We start from the raw sequence: 23,901 nt of genomic DNA, 5'->3' as shown, positions 1-23,901 counted from the left end.
GACTCGACGGCACATAACAACAACAACAACAAAGGTCACACACAGATAGTAAGTGTTAGAATTGTGATTTAAACCCAGACAGCCAGCCCCCAGAGTTTATGGTCATAATCATTAGGCTTTGCTTCATCCAACAGTAAAGACAGATGATGAAATATAAATGTGATGAGTATTATAAAAGAAAAAATAAATGAAAAGGGGCAAAGGCAAACATATAAGAGGGAGCCTTCTTTTATTGTGTTAGGGAGCTAAATAAGGCATCCCCAAGGAAGAGACATTTAGCTGAGACATGAAAGATGTGCGGGAGTAAGTTAAATGCAGAAGCTGAGTAAGGGAAACGAATATGTGTGAAGAGACTCTGAGATGTCACATTAGAATCAAGAGAAGAATCCCAGTATGGCTAGGGAATGCTCTGGCTCCAAGAGGTGGGCAGTCCCAGATTGAAAAGGACCTCTTGGCCACCTTAAGGTTTTGGAGTTTAAGAACAGTGGGAAGCTAATGAAGCATTTAAAATAGGGAATGGCCTGATTTCAATAGAAAACTGATTAGAGACTATATCATTTAGGATGTTCTCCTAATAACAGAGATTTTGACCTGATGATGGAATTAAGATAGAAGAGAAGAAATTCAAGAAATATTTCAGACTTGATGGTGGTAGACTGATTGAGGCAAGGAGTTGACCAGAATATAAGGTTCAGTAATAAAGCCAAAGTATCTATATGGGCACAGTTTACTGATGGCGATATACTTGGAGGGAGCAAGGCCAAGTCACCTGTCTTTAATGTATTTTCAAACAGCAAATACACTTTTTCTTTTTTTTTTATCTTTTTTTAAATCTAGATTATAGGTTCATTGTGATTTGGGGGAGGAATTGATGGAGATTACCGGGTGACATCCTGATACTGCAAGGGTAACAACCAAATTTTGGATTGAGCACAACTGAGTGGGTGGGTACTTCCTGAAATAGGTGACACTTGGAAAAAGGAATAAGGTGTGGCAGGAAGTGTCTGTGTGAGTTTTCTATTTGAGTTCTACTGAGAGGTCAAATAAGGTGGGTTCTAAAAATTCTTCACTTATCAGGGTGGAGGTGATTGATTCCATGCATAAGCACAGTTCACTGGAGGGTTAGAGGTAGAAGCTAGATTAGAGTGGGACATGAAGAAATGAAGGTGGAAAATAAAGAAAACATTTTCAAAACAAAAAGCAAAGAGGATAGTAGGTAGAGGGGAAGTGGGTCAAGGGAGTAATTTTCTAAGCTATCTACTTCTCTTGTTTTCATCTAGAAGTCACATTTTAACATATTAATTTATTTAATTAGAGTATATGACAGGTTTGGGGAAAAAATGGTGATTATACCTGAGCAAACGGTCACGAAAGGAGAAATACTAGAGGAAGATTTGAGTAATGTTTATATGCTACGTGGGGTAGGCATACGCATCTTTTACCTATTTTCTCCCTAAATTTTTTCTCAAGATGAAAGTGAAATAGCAGTAGTAGATTTTATTAACAGAGGGATATAAGACTAATTGTTCTAAAGTATTAGGGGAAAGGAGGGAATAGGTAAGAAAGGTCAAATGACTACTGCATTTCAACCCACTAATTCTAAATATCAGTGAGAACGTGGAACAGGTACAGTGTCAGCCCGTGTGTATCCCAACCCCATGTTTCCATTCAGTTCACATTTCTGTTTTATCATGAAAAAGTTCTTGGATTAAAATTATTATAATTGATGTAGAAACTGAGTATTGATTGCAGGAAGAAAGTTTGAGACTAGATTATTTCCAAAAGATTACCTGGAAGAGATTTTCTAGTAAACATCAGTACTAAAATTACGTTTCATAAAATATGTAACTACTATACCTATAAAGCCACATCTGCCTAGTGATAGCACTGATTTTAGAATGAAATGCTTTGCTTCACAGTCCTCTATATGATGGGTAGATGATTTCTGTTAAGAATTTACTCCTAGAAAAAGTATCTCCACTTTGAATCAGAATATGCCTCTGAATACAAATGATTGGAAGGGGAACAGGGTACCCTTTAGTGTGAGATGTGTAGAAAAGCCATGACTAACTTAAGAAAATGGAAAGCACTTCATTGGCTCAGAAACTAGAAAAATGTGTCTTTTCTTCTATATAAGCCAAATAAGTTAGGGCCCAAAATTGGGGTAGATAGTTGAACATTATAATTGATAAGCCAACGTTTTTAGGGGATTTCACCATATCTTATTTTCTTTTAGAATTGATCTTTAAAAATATTTGGCATAGTGAAATGAAATGTTGCCAAGTTCATTGTAAAATAGAAAATCCCATAGGAAAAGAATGTATTATTTTCACATGTTCCACAAGTTTTCTAAGCTAATATAGGTGATCAGTGTGTGATTGTACAGTCATAATGTGACCTAGCAGCAAAGTAAATGTTGGCCATGATGGTTCTAACACATAGATTATTGTTGCCATATCCTACTTGACTGTCTTCACCTTGATTACCTTGTTTAAATTCACACATAGGACATGTTCTATATATTTCATCAGTCTTTTAAGGATACACAAAACTAGTTAGCAAGATAACATATTTCATACCACTGATAATAGACTTAATTTTTTGGTATATCTTTCAGCATCCTTTTTAGAATCACAAATATATATTATTTCATAGTGAAAATGCACAGATTAAATTGTTTGAAAATATATGGGTTACAAAAAAAGTTTATAGTTCATCCGTGAAAGAAAGGCTTAGAGTATTTCTGTGTAAGTAAATAACAGTTCAAAGAAGTTGCATTCAAATTAGGTTTCAACGCATTCTGACTTTTTTTCCCCCTGAGCCAATGCTCTAGTCTAATAGGGCTCTACATTTAGCCATTTCTGGAAAGGATCTTACACTTGCTTTCCAGAGTTCTCATATTATTGACTATTCACTTGTAATCCAGGAAAACAGTTATTGACGTGTGCTACTGTTTTGATTTTCATATGGCTATTGCTGTGCTTCTGCTGTGTGTTTGCTCGCCTTGTTCTAGGTGGTAGTTTGGCTTGATAGAGATCACTCCAAGCTGCTGCCATCATCAGTTTGTGTGTGTGTGTGTGTGTGTGGTAAAAACATACACAACAAAACATAAATTCATGACTTGCTTTAAATACTTATAATAATTGAGCAATATAGATTATTCCTTCAAAAACTTGGCAATGTTGATCAAGTTAAAAGTGAATTTTTTTTTTCCATCAAATTGCCTTTGTGCCAAGTGCATCACAAATAAAAACATTCAGTAATGTTTTTGGAGGAAGAGGAAACTTCAATCTCTAAGTGCTGGAAGAAGCTGCAGCATAGTTTCCTATTCTCTGATGCCAAAGTGACAGTTTTGCTATTAGAATTATATTAATGTTGCTGGTTAATTTATACATCATTTCAGAGGAGTAACAGCCCTAACAATTGATGTCTTAATTAAAATCGTTACTTTTTAAAGCAACCTTATTTTCCTTTTTATTTTCAAGTTACTTTCAAGACGGTATAGTAAGAACGAACTTCATACAGAAGGAAATCTAGTTAACTAGCACAAAAACTCTAGCTCATTATCATCAGTTTCCTCTTCTGTAAAATGGAGATGATCATGCCTGCTGCCACAAAGGTTTAAAACAAATTTTAAAAGAGGCTAGTACATAGCATACTGCATAAACTGTAGTTATTGTGATGGTGATTAGGTGATGTTCTAAACCCTAAGGCTCTTCAATAAAAACCTCTATTTATTAAGCAAAATATTTCAATAATAAATACCTGTTCATCTTGTAACTAAAGCTTTCAATAATACAGTTTTTGGAATATATTTGCAGATTCAACTTCAAACAAATAAAGCAAGCTAGGGAAAATTAGAATGGTTACAGATATTTTTTTCAAATAAAGTAAACAAATGTTTAGTTCTTTAAACAAGAATATTACTTGTAATTTAATATGCATTTGATGGATATGCAAATGATGAATGCATTTGCTAGTATGCCAGAAATTGACATTTCAGAGAGAATTCAACTTGGTAGGTTACATATAATCACACACTGAAGGATTAAAATAGGAAGACTAGAAAGGAACAAGGCTAAGAAATGAATTCTGTCCCTGGGGTATTTGTCCCTGGGCATTAATATCTCAGGTAAGAAACCAGATTCTGCATTGTGTGTTGGTTTTACCAGAGGCACTGTTAATTTGTAAGTCTTCTAGAAGGAAGTAGACTCAGGGATCTGAAGTGTTTGTAACAGGAGTCCAGTCTTTTTATATAGTGATGGGCCAGTTTACACAAGGCTGGTGAGTTCATTAACAACTTAAATGTACAAATTCCATCAATTATAATTTACATTTTATAGAGAATGGGAGCTCTGGTAGCGTAGTGCCTAAGGCACTTGACTGCTAACCAGAAGGCTGGTGGTTCAAACCCACCAGCCACTCCTCAGAAGGAAGGTTGGAAGGAAGGTTGGACAGTCTACTTCTGTAGTGATACTGCCTCGGATAACCCAAGGAGGGGTCGCTGTGACTCGGGTCCAATTCCACGGCACATAACAACAGCAGAGTTAATGAATACTGCTTGCTATATTATATAGTATGTAGATAGTAGTCCTGAGAAATTAAATAAAGAGCTTTGTAGTAGATACCTAACGAAGAAATTTTTAGTTAACATTGGCTACCTCAGGAAGCTTTCTAACTTTATTTTGGAGGGGAGGGCCTGTATATATTTAAGATGCTTTCTGTTCTGCACCTTACTGATTTCTTAACACTCTTCTTTTTTTTCCTTCCTGTATTCCTATAGTTATAGCATATGAACATCTATAGCTTTCTCTTTAAATTTCCTAAATAAGGAAATTTCAATATAGCATTTAAATTCCAGAATTCAGTCCTGAAGTTCTTTCAGCTTTTGTTTCCTGTTCCTTCTTTAAAGAAATAAATAGCAAAACACAGTTTTAAATGTTTCAAGGGATAATGAAAGAACTTGCCAGCTCTCCCTCTCTGTTTCATTGATCATCTAATTTTGCACCAGAGTCTCTACCAGTTCCATATGACAGTGACTTTGGCAGCAGTGGGACAGAAATCTTAGCATCATGAATTCAGTATTAAGGGAAAAATATGTATGAATGAATGATTAGCAAACAGCAAAATTTTAAAGATGCCTAAAGGTAGAACAGATGTTATAAAAGTCCCTTCTTGATACTATTATATAAGCTGAAGGTCTGTTTATTTAATTCAGCTACTTTATCAGAATGCCATTTTGTAAACTACTTCCTCCAAAACACTGAATGTAATGTTGCATCTTTGTAAATTGTAAAACATTATTAATTTATTTCCAGCAGCTACTTATATTTATAACATATTTATAACAAATAGTACAGAAAGTAATTTTAATCTTTGGGATGCCAGCTTCATAGTTCATACTTATGTTTCAATTAGAAATTAATGTTATAGGACAGAGAGTTTCTCATCAATTAGAAGTGCAGCATAAAAATCAATACTCCTGAGTTTTGTTATCAGCTTGGCTCCTGGGGAATCATTTTTCCTTTCTACTACTTTCTGTATTTGAAGTCTTGTTAATTGTCCTCTCACATGATAAAAGCTGGAGCAGAAATATCATGAGATCTTTTTTAATAAGTGTTCTAATAGCTTCCAGAGTAAAAAAGATAAAGTCTTCAGGGCAATATAAAGTGGACCTAATAACCAAAAAGCCTCAGTAATTTTGGTTACTAAGTTGTTATTGTTACTTTTTTCATTGTTAATTTTCAAGAGAGGAAGCTCTTTGTAATGTTATTATATCAATTCTTGAACTGATAGCAAGAAAATGGTTCTATCAAGAGTTTTCTTTCTGCAAGCAGCCTTGCAGAAATGTTTCATATTTGATTATATATCCATTTGTTTTGTTTGTTCATGTTTCACCAAGCTGTTATTTATCATAACAAGAAAATATTTAAAGTCTTAATTTTTTCTTTGAACATCTGTAAAAAAAAATTTTTTTTGGAGTTGAGGGGACTTTGAAGTGGTGTGTATCAATTTTTGTAGAAGTTTCTTGATTTTATAAAGATTTTACTTATTGAAATAAATATATCATGAGCATCTCCTATAGACTCTCAAGATGAAATTGCCCTTTCCATAATCATGAAAACAAATGCCTTGCAAGATTAGTCAGGAGGACAAGCTAAAATATGTGAACTTATTATAGAGCTTTTTAAAAATGGAAGCACAATAAATCCCCCCCCCCCACATAGAATGCAGGTTATAATCCTTCCTTAAAATACAAGTCTATCAACTTGAAAGAACAGAAAGAATTGATGGCATTTAATTATAGCAGTGTTTTCTGATCAGTTTATTTTGAAGGCTTTGCATTTTTGCAGTGTTTCTTGAAGGAGCTAATGTTAGTTATTCTTGATGCTTTAGCAACTGAAGAATAAAATCATGAACGTTCTATTAAATAAGGGTACCAATGTATAACATATGTCATTGCATGTTAATATTTTTTGATTCCATAATGCCTATGGTTCTCAAATGTGTGATTCTCATGTGAATCACAAGGAGTGATGTACTAAAGTCAGACTTGAGGCAGTGCCATTTTGAAATATAAAGAATGTCTCTCTAACACTTGTCTTCGTGCTTTAAATGAAAAACTATAGCAGATGTGGAAAAGAATTATGGCAAGGACAACCTAATTTATGTTTTAGAAATTTTAGGAAATGTCATTTTTTTTTTTTTTTTACTGGTTTCAGAGTCTTTTTCAAATGTTTTAAACACAATTTTCAGATAACAGTAATGAAAAGCTGAGCCCCAAACCAGGGACAGGTGAACCAGTTTTAAGTTTGCACTACAGCACAGAAGGAACAACTACAAGCACAATAAAACTGAACTTTACAGATGAATGGTAAGTTAATATTTTTGTAAAGATTTTGTAAAGCTATTTTATAGGATTGTAGTTGATACTTATTTTTAGCTCTTCATCTTTATGTTTTGTTTTTTGCTATGTAATGCATTAAGTCTCAAAGTTTAGTGTGTTTCAGGATCACTTGGAGAGTTTGTTAAAATACAGATTACTGAGCCTACTCTCAGAGTTTGTAATTCAGTGATTTGAGTGAAATCTGCAAATTCGTATTTCTAACAAGCTCCCAGGTGCTGCTGATGTTGCTAGTCCTGGGATATTTCCTTTGATTGAAAACGTAAAAAATCAAAACAGTTTATCACTTACAGACTATTAATGCAAAAATATCAAGCTTAAAATTTGGGAGCTTTTTCCAGTGTTGTTCCTATATTTAGCTATATGTATATATTTTGTTTTTAGTTTTAAAACATAACTGCAATCATACTGAATATACTCCATTTTTCCCTGCATTTGTTTGACTTAACTTTATAATAAGTATTCCCATGTTATTACTTACTTTTCATAAATATAATTTCAGGAGCTATATAACTAAAATGGATGTATCATAGTTTACTTAACCATTTCCCTTTAAATGGGCAATGAAAGTACCATTTTTTACCAACTAAGATTATGATGAATATCTCACTTACAAATATCTTTAAGATTATTTCTTTGAGATGTATTTCTAAAAATGATGACATCTAGGTCAAAAGATACTGCCACATTGTTTTCAAAAGAGTTTTCTCTCAATCCGTTTCTACCAGCATTATGTGAAGACATGTTTTACTGTTTTCTAGGCCAGTATTTAAAACAGTCATTTTTTTTTTTTTTAATTTAATTAGTGATACGTTTGAACTTTATTTAATAGTTTTGTGGGTTCTCTTTATGAGATTTCTGACTATATTTACTGCTTATCTAATTGAATCTTGAAGAGTTTTTTAAATATTGAATTATTTGAGATTTTTATATTCTTTCTCATTGCCTCATGCCCTTTTGATTGAGGCAGCGTTCAAAAATTTATTTTTCCCATTTCATTGGTTTCTATTTGTGCATATGCGTTTATGCATTTTACATTAAAATCATTGCTTACATAGGATTTTAAAATATTACTGAATACCTTCTATGTTCCAGAGACTATTCTAGACACTGGAAATATTTCAGTGAACAAAATAGACAAAAAAGATGTCTACCCTGGTGGAGCTTATATTATAGTGAAGGGAACAGACAAACATAAAAAATAAGTTCACTGTATAGTATATTAGAAGGTGTTCAGTACTGTGGAGGAAAATAGAGGAGGGTAGAGGTGATTGAGAGACCTAGGAAAGAGGTAGGCATCGTTGAGAAGGTGACATTTGGGCAAGAACGTGAAGAATGAGGAGTAAGCCATGCATCTATCTGGAGAAGGAGCATTCCAGGCAGAGAGAACACCAGTGCAAAGGTTCTGAAGTAGGAGCAGAGCTAACATGTTCAAGAATCTTTAAGAAGATCACAGTGTAACTGGAGTGAAGTGACCAAAGGGGAGCATAGTAGCAGATAAAGTCAGCCAGTAAGTGAGGATATCTCAAAGGATAACAGATAGATCTGGCTGCTATGTTGAGAACAACAGGCCATAATAAGTAGAAGCCAGGAGACCAGTTAGACAACTATGGCAGCAAGCAAGGTAAGAGGTGGTGGTGCCTTGGACTGGGATGTGTGAGCAGTGGAAGTGGTGAAAAGTAGATGGGTTCTAGATACATATTTCAAGGTGCAGTCAGCAAGATTTCTTTATGAGCCTTATTGTTTGACCTTAACATTTTAGAATCATGGTTCCTTTTTCTTGATACATTATTTAAATGAATAGGAGGTCACCATACCTAACCTGTTGTATCTATTCTGCTATCATATTGCTGTGCAGAAGGGGCTCATTTCTTATAAAGAATCCCATGTGAAATTTTTTCAGAAAAAAAGTTGTTAGTTTCACTCATCTTTTGAATATTTTTTCCTTTTCTGAAATTGACCATAAATTCTCTCATTCATCAGTGCCCTGTCATCATTTTATTGTCAAAGTAATTAGCAGTTTTTTCTCATTATGAAAGTATTCAATATTCATTGTAAAAAAAAAAAATCTAAACATTCAAAAGGTATGCAATCTTTTCATCTCTGATAGTTTGGTATCTTCTTTTTCTTTTATTTGATGATGGATGAGGCAATAGAACCTCCTTAGTAAGAGCTTAACTCTGACATCAGGCAGACTAGGATTTAAATCCCAGCTCTTAGGATTTACTAATTTGACAAGCTGTTGAACTACTCTAAATCTCAGTTTTTCACCTGTAAAATGGGCATATTTAGAACCTGTTTTAAAAGTCTGTTGTAGACATTTCATGAAATCATGCAGAGAAAGTGCATAGCATTTACACATTTACTGGCACATGACAAGCCCTACATAGCTGTTAACTACAGTGATCATCTTTTTATAAACTGCCTTTTAAGTTCTTTGCCCAATTTTCTACTATGGTGTTTATTTTTTTCTTATTGATTTATAAGGACTATTTATTATGGATTCAAGTGAGAAAATACTATTTGTCTTTCATTTGTTGCGGATGTTTTCCCAGTTTTTTGTTTCTCTTTTCATTTATTTAACTGTGATTTTGCATTATGTTTTCCATCTGTGGTCTCATGCTTAGAAAAGCCTTCCCAGGGTCAGTGAAAGAGTTTCTTATTTTCCTCTTATATTTCTATGATTATGTCCAAGAGTATTTACTCTTTCTAGAAATTATTTTGCTATGAGCTGTGACGTAATACCTATAGCTTTTGTTTGCCACATGGTTATTTCTTTGTTCCAGTTCCATTTATTGAATAATCTGTTCATTCCTTTCTCTGTGATTTAAAAAGGCAAACTAACATGCTAAATTCTTATATTTCCTTGGTTACTGTGTCTTTTGCACTTATGCCTCTCTTCCTACATCATAATTATCATAACTATTATACATTTTATTCATGCCTATATCATAACTTTCTCAATGGAACAAAAAAGATTTATATATCACTTTAGCTTCTTTTTATAGAAAATCCCTATATATTTTTTCCTGCCTAAAAAGAAATACGTTTTCACTGAAAATGAATTCAAAATGGAGAGAAAAGGTTGTTTTTTTGTTGTTGTTTTAAAAAAAAAAAAACACTTGCAATCTTTTGACTAGGATGACACTTAACACTGACACTTAACCTTCTTGGCATTTTTCTATGTATATTTTCATACATAGAATTTATAAAAAGTTCTATCATTATACATATGTACTTTTTAAAAAACCAAATTATTTATGTAATTAACCTAAAATATTGGCTAGCCAAAAGTTACGATAATTGACATTTTCTACTGAGTCAGTGTTGACTATTAATGTTTCCTTATGGTTCTGTAACTCTTCTGAATTTTTTTTTCATGTTCATATTTATTCTAGATTTAAGAAATTTTTATATTTCTAGGACTCTAACTGTATTCTCAGATTTTTATACATTTTCCTCTGTTTTCTTTCCCACTCTAGTCCCTTGTTAGACTAATACCATGATTTGTCACAGAATGTTCATTGAAAATTGTTTATTTAAATTGGCCTGGTAATCCTGCCAAAATACTGACAGAATTATGGTCATCATCAGATGGGTATTAAAACTAAAACAGAAAACATAACTTTATCCTCTATACAAACCCATGACGTCTAATCAGCTGACATATTTGAACAACCAGCCAGAGCTGGAAGTGATCCATAGAAGGCAGTTCAACGGATGAAAGCAGTGGCCAGGCTTCTGTTCAACTATTAATTTAAAAATAGACTGGAACAGCAACGTCTAAAAGGGCAAATGATCAAAGTCTATAACACCATTAAGAATTTATTTAGATTGGTGATGAAGTTCTAGTAAGGACAAGAAGGGAGACAATGTAATAAGTTAAAATTCAGTAGAAGACACATGTAGAAAATACCTACAGACAATAGAAGCATCAAAACAGTAAAGAAGCAGTCCCTTCATATTGTTAGATTTATTTTTAAAGATTAATGTGTGTTAAGAGTAGTCATCTGATTCTTTTAAAGGATGTACAAGTACTATTAAAATAATAAACTGTATATTTTATATAGTCTGAGTTTTTTGACCCGTTTCTGTAGTTTATATAAAAATTATCACAAAAGTTCCTTTTTATGAAGTGTTTGGTGGAAACAATTGTTTTGCTATAGGAGCAGTACAGCCTCAAGTTCTAGAGGAAATGGAAGCCATTGCAAATCTGAGGGTCAAGAGGAATCCTTGGCCCCACAATGCTCAATGCAACCAGCAAAAGAAGACAATGAAATAAGTAAGTTGTTATTTTGCTTTTGTCATTACCGACACCTAATGTTGGATGTTTACCTATTTTTCTGTTCTGACTCTGTATTTTTGTTTCTTTTTTCTAATAAATTACTTTTGCCTCTGTAGTCCAGCTATTGCTATTGATAAATAGATAGTAGATGGCAAATGGCAGGGACCTTAAGCAGTTAAGAAGGGGAATTACAGTGAAGCATTACAGTTGCCCTCCGTGGATACAATGATCGAGTTAAGTCATTCTCATACTATAAATGTATAAGAAGTAAATGTTAGTTTGAATTGCCTTTGCCATTTTTATACTTAGCAGTATAATTCAGAGTATCATTCTTAATTCGTTCAAAGGTATAAATGGTTTATTGGATGGGGAATGGAGGAGAAGAGAAAGAAAATCTAAATAGGTTGTAAGTGCGTCCTTTTTCATACATGAAATGCCACTTAGGGAATTTTTCAGAACTCTTTGCTATAATAGTTTCAAGTGACCATTCTATAGGTACTTCAGTATAACAGAGATTTATAAGAATTACATATGTGTAAGACAACTCTCTCGTAAGCAAATGTCCAATTAGTAGCAAAAAAGACTGATCTTTCATAACTCTTGAACTTAAATCGAACAATAAGTATTTTTGATGACCAAAACAGAATTTATGTTAGGGTCATTTTACTGTTTATGATCGTTTAACACATACCAAACGCATGATAACAGGGTAGAAAAGTACTCTCAGTTTTAAGTTTAGATTTTGAGAATGTTAGAAGAAAAGCAAGATCAGTAATGTCTGCTGTAACAAAAAGTCTAGAGATTCTTCACATAGATTTCATGAAGATCCATGCATAGACTTTGGGAAGAGGGAATGGGCAGAATTACCCATCCATTCCCTGATAGTATTTGTACAATTTTGTGTTCACATATAGATTTGAATTATATTGGGCTTAGGGGCTTATCTGTCAATGGTTTTTGTGACCCAGAAAGGCTGAAGAACCACATACCTGTAGGAAACCTGGTATATGAAGTAGCTGTTTTATTTTTCTAAAAAAAAATGGATTTAATGATAATCTGGTTTATTTCCAGAAGCTCCTGAAGCATTATCTGAAGATTCAGCAAAGTATCAGGAACATACATCTCCAGAAAACACAACTGAGAAACACATAGATGTAGGTAAGTTGTCTTGCTTTCTTTAGATCATTACTTCATATGGGAAGATAAGCCTTAATCTAAACTAGTCACTCCAGACTAAGGTCATTTCCGAATAGGTGTGTTGTGGAATTTTCTTTTCCTTCTAAGGGAATTAGACTTCATATTAGAAAATTGATCAATTTTCAAAATCTGTGTTAAGTTAAATAATTATGGTACCCACATGACCAACTGCTACTGATTTATTTTCTCCCAGCACAATCAGATAAGTTCACATCTGAGCCATTGGATTCTAACTCAGGAGAAAGGAATGACCTCAATCTTGATAGACCTTGTAGGGTTCCAGAAGAATCCACTTTATCTGAAAAAAGGAAGGAACCAGAAACTTCAGATCCGTGCAGCACTGAGAGTGCTCCCAGTCAGACCCTCACTAGTCCTGAGCCTCAGTCCCAAACAGAAGCTGTCGGGCCTTCAGTTCAGGAGGAAGCATCAGCCAGAGACTCTGCTCTCCAGGACACAGATGACAGTGATGATGACCCAGTCCTGATCCCAGGTGCAAGGTACCGAGCAGGACCTGGTGATAGGTTAGTAAATTTTTAAGTAATATGAACTATAAAACATAATTCACAAGATTTTGTTTGGTATCACTTGATTTTTGACACTTAATTTTTCCTCGAAGAGTCTCTCAGTCATATAAAGTTGTAGAATTTTTTAAATTGTGAATGATTTCGTATATTCTTTGAGCAAACTGTGCAAGAGGGGAATAAAAATTCTTTGTTGCTCTTTATCTCTAGCACTGAGGCTTGCTCTTCAGTTTATAGATCAAGAGAAAGGAATGCTATAAATGATCGATTATTTGTGAAATCCAGGTTGTATTTGGCTGTTATGTTACCTGTAAACAACCTGGCCTCTATCAGTATTTTTTTTGATATTCTGGTTTTTTAGTTTTCTATTGACTATGGATTAAAGTAATGTTTCTGTTTTAGAAAACAATCATGTTTTTCTCTGATTCCTACTAAATCTAGTGACTCAATTTAGGAAATGAAAATTATACCAATTAACAAATATTATAGATATAATAAATAATTGAATTGCTAATATGTTTATACAGGTTTCCCATTTTTCATCTAATGTGATCACAAGGATACATTTACTCATTTTTATTCAATAAAATAAATCTTTTAAAGTATATTGCATTCCATGTTTATAGAATACTATTTCTACTATTAATGCCATCATATTTCAGTGTAAATTCTGTGCTCGTCTTATTTTGTCTCAAATGCTTATTAAAATAGAAGTAAAATTATTTTTGAACATCATATTTCTGTACTTGATATACTGCTATTGATAAAATATTCTGACACATCTGTCAACTGAAAAATCTAATGAAAAGGTTAACTTATCATTAAAAAGCAGCAATGTTGTGTAGTGGCCAAGAGCATAATGACTTGGATTTCATGACTTACTAGCATATTTCCTAATTCAATTTTTCTAATGTCTCTTAAAAGTTCAGTTTCCTTATCTATGAAATTTTGTTACAATTATCTAAAATTGTGAGAATTAAAAAAATTATCACACAGCCTGGCTTACAGCAAAAGCAATAAATAAATAACTGTAGTAGACATCTGAGATAGTCTGTGTAGCTACTTGTAATTAAAAAGAAGTTACGGGAAGAGTCGTTATAGGGATAAGGACTGACAGAAGACAAACAAAAGTCCTGAATAATATAGCCTGCAGTTCCATAAAACTGCCTTAACTATGAAAGGCTATCTATCTTCCTTTAGTCATATTTGGCAAATGTTTGCTTTGCAATGGCAATATGTCAACTATAAAACAAATAACTTTGTATTTGTTCTTTGAGATTAAATATTTTCTCTTTATCTAATACACATTAGTCTTTAGCATTCTCAGGATATTTTTTAGACAAGTAAAAGTTGGTTCTGAATATCATTACTACCTGACATATGCAAGTAAGGTTAGCAAGCTTAGCACTATTTGACAATCAAGCTGATTATTTCCAAAACCCAGGGTAGACAGCTAGATTCTATAATTAATTAAGCATTTACTTTATGACTTTCTATGTAGATAAATGAACATAAGTCCTTTTTTTTCACCCTATATTTAAGTAGCTAAACTTGATACCAAGATCATAGTTACAAACGAAACTTAAGTATCCAGTTTCTAGTAAAATGCAGCATATTACTGTCCAGGTTTGTTTGTTTAAATAAGAAGTTTTGTTTTGTTTAATAGTATAGCATAAACAAGAGAGCTGGGAAAGAGGGATGCCCTACAGTTCAGACCTTCTTGCAGTGTGTTATCCTTAGTTTGGAGGTGTCAGAAGCTATAGCATCTCTCTAGAGCTTTACTATTTATCATTTTTATAATACTTCAATGCCTTGTACACTTTAGAGATTCTCCTAAAGTTTGAATCTACCACAAAGATGGCTTCTGATAGTCCCCTTGACCTAGAAACACAGGCCCTGAGCCAGACGAGCAGATTCTGTTAGGGGAGAGATAATCAGAAGTCGACCCCACTTCATGCATATAGGAGCTCTGGTAGTGCCTAAGGCATTTGACTGCTTAACCAGAAAGCTGGCAGTTCAAACCCACCAGCCACTCCTTGGAAGGAAGACTGAGCAATCTACTTCCGTAGTGATACTGCCTCAGAAACCTAAGGAGAGGTCGCTATGAGCCAGGATCAACTCGACGGCAGTGAATTTAGGTGTTTTTTTTTTTTTTTTTTTTCTCTAAGCATGTACTCTTGAATTCATATTCTCATGGTTAGGTTCAGATCTGAATCCACTTCAGAGCCCACATTTGCTTCCTTGTCTTTTTTCCTTAAATATCATTTCTATATACTCCATGTAGATATTTAGCCTTAGTTTGCCCTATTTAGTTTTTGTTTTATTATATAGAACATGGTAATAGACTTACTAAAGAATAACCAAAGAATAATAAAATTATTAACCTTTCAAGAAACTTAATAACTTGTTGAAGGAGAGTGGACAAATGCACAAGTCATAAAAATATAGAAAACAGATTTAATAAATTAAATACTATGATATAGATAAAGATGTTTGTGCTGAGGTGATACTGAAGTGATTATAGTGATTATTTCAGTGATATCAGGTTTTTCTTTGAAATTTGCATTATTCTTGCCTAGCTGTTTACTAAAAATTTATAACTAGTGAAAAATCTTCCTTCTGACTTCTATCTAAATAATTTTTATATATCCTAACTTCCTTAGGGCCATCTTGATTTAATCTTGAATTACTTATATAAAATATAATTTTAATATTTATGTACCTTTCTAAGCTCTTCATCTTTGAGACTACTGCCAGTTCATCTTCTAAATTTAGAGGGATAGGTATATTGACTTTAATTCTAAAAAGAGAAAGTTTAAGAAATTTTGCTTCTTAAGAACATAAAAACAATGATTTACCAACTTGTAATTAGGTACGTGATTTTTGAGAATTTCCATTTCCAAAGGGGCAAAGGATTCAGAAGCTCTACTGTAAAAATTACACCTATAATACCATTTGGTTCTTAGAGTCCATGATTACCTTCCTGACATTGAATGAAATGCCAAACTAAAAGGAAGCAAGTCTTAAAGGTCCCATCTTGCTGTCACTGGAAAAACCCAGTCAAGACTAGTTTGGTTAGGGTAGAGAAATAGATCCAAAATTAAGAATGGTAGACGTATATACTTAATTAGATTTGTATTTCAATTAGCGTGAGAATCATATAAGCAAAAACCAAACTCACTGCCATCCAATCAATTCAGACCCATAGCAACCCCACTGGGTTTCTGAGGCAGTAAAGCTTTATGGAAGTAGAGTGCCCCATCTTCTTTCACAGAGCAGCTGGAGGGTTTGAACTGCCAACCTTCTGGTTAGCAGTCAGATACCTTAGGCACTATACCACCAGATCGTAAGAAGCACATACCAAAAAACCAAACTCACTGCTATCAAGTCAATTCCGACTCATAGCAACCCCCTTTGGGTTTCTGAGGTGTTGAATCTTTACGGAAGTAGATTGCCCCATCTTCCTCCCGTGGAGTGACTGGTAAGTTTGAACCACCAGCCTTCTGGTTAGCAGTCAGATGCCTTAGGCACTATGACACCAGAGCTCCTTTTAAGATTCACGTAGTGGGTCTCCTAATTTTTGCCCCAAAATTTAATTCTTAAAATGAAACCTAAAAAGTTAATAGCCAAGTCATTTTTAACACATATCAAATAAAATATTAAAAAGATACTTGCAGTGGCTAAGTAATAATTTTTAAAAAAGATTTGCATTCTTATAATTTGGTTGAATGATATGATCTAGGTTTTTACTTTGGGGCTAAGAGCAAGCATGAGAAGAAAGTGTCTTAGAAAAGAAAAGCCTTAACAACTAACATAGATACTTTAAAAATGGAATGCTCTTTTCATTAACTATAGCTTGTCTCTTTACAAATATAACTGGGACTCTCTGTGCAGAGGTCAGGAGACTTTTTCTTAAAGGGCCGGATAGCAAATATTCTAGGCTTTGCTGGCCAAGAAGCAAAATGGAAGCTATTATATAAGTACTTATACAACCATTTAAAATGTAACCTTTTAAAAAAATATAAAATCTATTCTTAGCTTGCAAGCCATTAAAAAAAAAAGTAGCAGCTGACCAGATTTGGTTCAAGGGCCATAATTTGCTGATCTCTGTTTTATGACAAATCAGTCTTACAGAAAGTCATGGTAAAATGCCTCCACTGACAGAAATCCATAGTTGAAACAGTGAAATCTATGAATCACCACACATTGGGGTCCCCTTTAACTTTGTCTAGGGCAAGAACATTAAATGGAATATATATTTTAAATGACATAGTAAAAGAATATACTCTCTAATTGTAGAATTTTAATAAACAGTAAATCAAATTAGTATCTCTATCTCTTAGAGGTTTTAAATAATGGACTCTAGAAACATAAGTATGTGCTTTTTGAGTAACATTTACTTCCAAATCTGCCTTTGGGGAGTGATCAGGTTTTCTATTTAGGTAGTATTCATATAACCTGTTCTTACATTGCCAAATCCATCTTGTAAAAAATGGTCTGCTGACCTAGTTGGTGGCTTTAGTGAACTGCCAAACCTAAATTATGAATCACTCTCTGAAAAAAGACGAGCATCTGAATAAGATGCTGAAGATGTCCTCACATAGTTTGAATAGTTATTAGTTATAGCCTTAAGGTGCTCTAAAGATGTTTGTTTTTCCTTCTGAAGATTAAGGATGTTAATCCTGTATTGCCTGTTAATCTTTTTTCTTTCTTTCTTTTTTTTTTTGAAAAAAGAATAGACTTCTTCCTTGCATAGAAATTTTGTTCCATCTACCTACTCTGGACTCTATGGAAAGCCAAACTTATTTCTGTGTTATGAATTTGTTCAGTCATCATTGTAATCACTCTTTCAACATTTCTAATGATTCTAGCTTATTCTCTATCAAAGAAAATTGCAGAGAGAAAAAAAAAAAAAGTAATCAAAGAGAAATAACTAGCCTCCTAAGGAGCTAAAAGCTCGGTTAGCCTTTGTTTGCTTACGGTTAAGCCAAATGAGTCAGCTCAGGGCTTAATTATTTATTTCTGAAAGAGCAATTTAGCCTTGAGGAGCATAATGTAGGTGTTGCAGTGAATGGTATTCATGAGTCACTGAGTCAGTTCCCCACACTCTGACAGGGTTAGGTTCTAATCTATTTTAAAAGTAAAAGGGATTAAGTGCAATGTCTTTCTTCTAATCTCTCTTCAGTAAGGTTTCTTTTTATTTAATTTCTTCATACACATTTACTTGAATGTCATATTCCTCACTTAATGTCCTCAATCACAAAGGGAAGCAAAAAAAAACTTTTTTTATGATGATAAAAGTGATGACCTTAATGCTTTAAATATTTGGTTCTTTGAAGTCTTTGTGAGTGACTTTAGTTATTGTGTTCCCTTCACTAGATTTCATATCAGAGGAACAACAATAGGTGATAGAATAATGAGGTAATTCAGTATATTCCTTCATTATTTTATTTCTTCTTTATGATGGATATGCCAGGTCCTCGTTCTCCACAGCTAACCACCTTTCCTATTAACAGTTAATATTTCTTTTGAACTTACTGAACTTTTAGTGCTAAGCATTATAAAGCAGGTTGCTTTTCATAAACTGTATTTAGCTGCATGCACTGCATGAGAATAGAATGAAAAGACATCTGTGTGTAGATATAACTGATGTTCACTTCAAGTGTGTCACATGACAAAGTAACTGTAGTCTGAAATTATATTCTTTAAATATAGGCTACTTGCTTTGAATGTTTTATTGAATGCAACTTATTTTTTTAAAAAACTTGATTTGGGATAACAGTTACAATTTTTTGTTATTCAAATACCCTTTTCATGAGATTAGTAACTAAAACTGTACTTGAGTCTAATTCTGTGTATAAATGTAAAATTCTCATTTTAGGGGGGAAAAAGCTGTTTCTGTATAAATAATAAGACTGTCACACATCCAGATAATATATAACCCTCGTACACTTTTGTAATTTCAAGTCTGACAGTAGGTACAGTTTTGAGTAAAAGTGAGCCTCAATCCTATCAATCATCTACCAAAAACTTGGTTTAGTGACAAAATCCTCCTTAAGCTTAATTCTGGTGGTGCATGTCTGTTATTTACTATTAGATTCTAAAACTACGTGGAACATAATACCTAATATGTAGCCACAATCAGAAATGTAAGATTTATAGAGTTCCTTTGGGAAATAATGAAATAAACCAAGAAATATTATAGGTGGTAGAATTCCCTGGTTAAGGCCCGTTCTCAGGAGGATTCCAGTGTAAAAATCTTAAATTTGGTTTTGTGTTGGTGTTTCTAAGGCTGTTTTAATGGTAAGTTATATTTGGAGTAAGTTTTTGCAAATTAGTCTGATTACTAGTTATCACTCTCTAATTAAATGACAGCAAAATGGAATTTCTTTTAAAACTTTTTGATTTTCTGATTTATACTTTTTATTTCAAATAGTTAGAACTGGTTTCTGTTTTTATAGTGAAGATTGCAACTAAAAAGCATTACATTGCTTAAAGTGAATTTGACGAAAGCTAAAACACTGAAATGGAGATTATTATGAACTAATTAACAGTGGGAACATAGAAACTATTAAAATTACCTCTCCTTAGAATGAAGGAGATTAGACTCACTCTTCTTTAGCTCAGTTATTTTTTACTTATATAGAGATTGTCTTGGAAATTTTCTAATTATAAGGCAATTTTCTAGCACTTTATGCACATTTGTTCTTCCCATTTTGGGAGCTAGGGGTGCTCCAGTAATGTAAACTTCTATTTAAGATAAAATTAGAGAAATAAAATTATCCCAGATTATTATCTCTATTACTCATATACCTAGTTTTATTAAGAACTGCCTTGCAGTGCTTCTTAAATGTGTTTTAGCATAATGTACTAAGATTCTGAATTAGAGGTGCCATATTATGTTTTCTTTAATTAGTAAATAAAATGGTAGTTACCCCCTGCTTTTCACCCTACTGCTGTTATGCATTGGATTCTCACCTGGTCTATGGAGATAGTCCTCTGACTCGCTCCAGTCTGTCCCTTTTGTGCATCAGATCTGCTTTCAGTGGCTCTCCACTGCCTGTGACAAAGAAACACCCACACTTCTTTGCCTGGTGTATTGGGCACTCCATGGCTGGCTCTTGCCAGGAATTGTTCAGACTCTCTACATCAACCATTTGTGGTGTCATACTCTCTACATTAGCCATGTGGAGTATCTCTGAACACATTCAGGGAACTGAATACATCATGCTGATTTATGTCTCCATGTCTTTACTTACCCTATGTCCTTTAACTGAAATGTTTATCTCCCTATTGTTCTCCCATCACCTTCACCATCTTTTGGCCATCTAATTTTGTAGCATTCATCTTAAGCCTTTGCTTTCTGAAACTTTTCCTAGCATGTACATTCCACACTGCTAAATAGAACTGAACATTTCCTGTGGGTGCCCTCATGCACATCTACAGCACACCCTATAGCACTTCATCATATATGTGCATTTACTTACAGGGGAATGCAAACATCTGTAAGGCCAGCATGATAGAGACATGCACACACAAATAAAATTGGCAAATAAAATACCACTTTAATCTAAAACTCTAGGTAACTAAGTTTTTATTCGTGTTTCTCTAGATGACCTGGCTTATTTTTTTCTTCCTCTGCTTCCTAAAACTTAAAAGTAAATGAAAGACCTATGAATTACTCTGCCACAATCTCCCACACATTTGCTAAGTCTCTAGAAGGACTCCCAGGAGTCAGGGGCATTTCATTTGTAATCATGGCTATAGTTGATTACAGCAAAGGAAAAAGACACATCAGGTGGGAGTCTGGAAGAATCCACGCACAGGATCCCAACGTTCTTCCTCTCAGGACAGAACACACAGAATATGCTCTTTCTTCCAATAATAAAGTGCAGTAACACTTGCATCGTGTTTCTGTCAAAGGAAGCCTGCTGTTAAGAATCAAATTCCAGTGTTTTTATTTGGGGCTTGTCATGTAAGCCCGCTCTGTTTGTGCAACCAACCATAACTACCAAGATTGCAGACCCAGAAGGAAAGCAGGTGTGCACCATAAATCACACTATTTTGTGCAAACAATCTAGACAGACTGGTTCTGCAGTAGTCAGTATTCTAGGCAGGGAAAACAAGGCAGGGAACATTTAAAAACCAAAATCCTAGGCACCAACCAAGGGCCATTTGGCCAGCCCTGCAAGCAGGAGGACCTTCAAATGATCGCAGCAGCAGGTCAGCTTATCCATTGCCTTTGTTTACTACTATATACTTAATGGCACATAACAACAACAAACAACATATTGTGAAAATAATCCATTTTTTTTGCCCACCTCCCTTCACATGACAAAGGAGCAGAAACAAGATACACTCTAGCAACCTAGTGGACTCTCTTATTTCAGATAATTGTAAAGATGTGTTGAAATGACAGAAATTCCAATATATAGACCTTTCCTGTTGCTAAAGCTAGATGACAAACTAAAAGCGGTTTTTACTGTGAACAAGTGCTTTTAAAGCACTTTAAAGTTGTTGATGTTTTTGGGTTTTTGTTTTTAACAGTAAACTTTTCTAAACTCTTATTCGTAGATCCATTTGGATTGCAAACACTTTTTTCATTGATAATTTAATAGTAAATTTTAGCTTAAACCTATCTGAATAATCAAACCCACTGCCATTGAGTCAATTCCAACTCATAGCAACTCTATAGGACAGAGTAGAATTGCTCCATACGGTTTCCAAGGCAGTAAATCTTTACGGAGACAGACTGCCTCATCTTTCTGCTGTTGAGCCACTAGTTGGTTGGAACCACTGACCTTTTGTTTAGCAGCTGAATGCTTTGGCCACTGCACCAGCAAAGTTCAACATTAACCATTTGCATACCCAGGAACTCCTAATTTTAAATTGTTGTTATTGCTAGGTGCCATCAAGTCGGTTCCAACTCATAGCAACCCTTATGTACAACAGAATGAAACACTGCCCGTCCTCCACCAGCCTCACAGTTGTTGCTATGCTTGAGCTTATTGTGGGAGCCGCTGTGTCAAGCCATCTCACTAAGGGTCTTCTTCTCTTTTGCTGATTCTCTATTTTACCAAGCATGATATCCTTCTTCAGGGACTGGTTCCTCCTAATAACATTTCCAAAGTATGTGACACAAAGTCTTGTCATCCTCGCTTCAAGGAGCACTATCGCTGTACTTCTTCCAGGACAGACTTGTGCATTCTTCTGGCAATCCACAGTGTATTCGGTATTCTTGGCCAGCACTATAATTCAAATGATTCAAATCTTCTTTGGTCTTCCTTATTCATTGTCCAGCTTTCACATGCATATGAGGTTATTGAAAATACCATGGCTTGGGTCAGGTGCACCTTAGTCCTCAAAGCGACATCTTTGCTTTTAAAGACTTTGAAGAGGTCTTTTGCAGCAGATCTGTCCAATGCAGTATGTCATTTGATTTCTTGACTGCTGCTTCCCTGGGTGTTGATGGTGGATCCAAACAAAAAGAAATCCTTATAAACCTAATCTTTTCTCCATTTGTCATGGTGTTGCTTATTAGTCCAAATGTGAGGATTTTTGTTTTCTTTAGGTTGGGTGTAATCCATACTGAAGACTGTAGTCTTTGATCTTCATCAGTGTTTCAAGTCCTCTTCACTTTTAACAAGCAAGACTGTGTCATCTGCATACTGCAGGTTGTTAATAAGTCTTCCTCCAATCTTGATATCACATTCTTCTTCATATAGTCTACTTTCTTGGATATTTGCTCACTATACAAATAGTGCCTAAGGCACTTGACTGCTAACCAGAAGGCTGGCGGTTCAAACCCACCAGCCACTCCTAGGAAGGAAGATGGGGCAATCTACTTCCATAGTGATACTGCCTCAGAAACCCAGGGAGGGGTCACTATGAGTTGGGTCCGACTCGACGGCACATAACAACAACAACATGCAAATTGAATAAGTATGGTGAAAGGATAGAACCCTGATGCACACCTTTCCTGATTTTAAACCATGCAGTAGTATCCCTTTGTTCTATTCAAATGACAGCCTCCTGGTCTATGTACAGGTTCCTCATGAGCACAGTTAAGTGTTCTGGAATTCCCCTTCTTCACAATGTTATCCATAATTTGTTATGAATCACACAGTCAAATGCCTTTGCATAGTCAATAAACCATTCATTTGTCACTTTGTCATACGGTGGCTTGCATGTTGCTCTGATGCTGGAAGCTATGCCACTGGTATCTCAAATCCCAGCAGGGTCACCCATGGTAGACAGGTTTCAGTGAGCTTCTGGGCTGAGACAGACTAGGAAGAAGGAAGAGGTAGTCCACTTCTGAAAAAAATGGTCCATGAAACCTTTATGAATAGCAGCAGAACATTGTCTGATACAGTGCCACATGTTGAGTCCCTCAGGTTGAAGGCACTCAAAATATGACTCAGAAAAGCTGCCTTCTCCACCTAGAATCAATCTTTAGACATGGATGGAGTAAAGCTTTTGTGACCTTCATTTATCCATTAATAATTAGAACACAGAATGTCCAAAGTATGAATCTAGGGAAATTGGAAGTTATCAAAAAGGAAATGGAATCCATAAAGATTGATATCCTAGGAATTAGTGAGCTGAAATGGATTGGTATGGGCCATTTTGAATTGGACAATCTCATGATCTACTTTGCTGGGAATGACAGTTAAAGAAGAATAGCATTGCATTCATCATCAGAAAGAAGAATATGAGGGAGTTCCGGCAAGATGGCAGACTAGGCAGAAGGACTGCACAGACCCTCTTCAACAAAGAAAAGGGAAACCAGTTAACACAGTCACAGAAGATAATCTTGGACCCCTGAGCCTTGAAGGGAAGGATACAGAAGTGGACTAAACCCCAACTAGCAGAAGATAAGCAGAAACTAAGGGAATTTGTTAAAACCAGACCAACCTTACAAGACATGCTAAAGGGAGTCCTTTGATCAGAGAAGCAAAAATAGCAAATAACAACCGACCATTAATACACAAGAT

The 23,901-nt window shown here is 34.5% G+C and overlaps 1 protein-coding gene across 1 annotated transcript in view; it reads left to right on the top strand.

The window, feature by feature from the left end:
- Window positions 1-23,901, top strand: part of DCAF6 (DDB1 and CUL4 associated factor 6) — a 254,975-nt gene that overhangs the window by 210,371 nt on the left and 20,703 nt on the right. Inside the window, exons 13-17 of the mRNA XM_007937724.1 lie at window positions 6,757-6,874; window positions 11,071-11,186; window positions 12,261-12,347; window positions 12,580-12,907; window positions 18,287-18,328. Of these exons, the coding sequence (XP_007935915.1) occupies window positions 6,757-6,874; window positions 11,071-11,186; window positions 12,261-12,347; window positions 12,580-12,907; window positions 18,287-18,328 (691 nt within the window). The remainder of the gene's footprint in view (window positions 1-6,756; window positions 6,875-11,070; window positions 11,187-12,260; window positions 12,348-12,579; window positions 12,908-18,286; window positions 18,329-23,901) is intronic.

This window comes from Orycteropus afer, unplaced genomic scaffold (assembly GCF_000298275.1).
Source record: "Orycteropus afer afer isolate SDZICR_OR568_19922 unplaced genomic scaffold, OryAfe1.0 scaffold00044, whole genome shotgun sequence".
Lineage (NCBI taxonomy): Eukaryota > Metazoa > Chordata > Mammalia > Tubulidentata > Orycteropodidae > Orycteropus > Orycteropus afer.
Note: the sequence above shows the minus strand (reverse complement) of the source record. Positions and strands in the feature narration are given on the sequence as shown.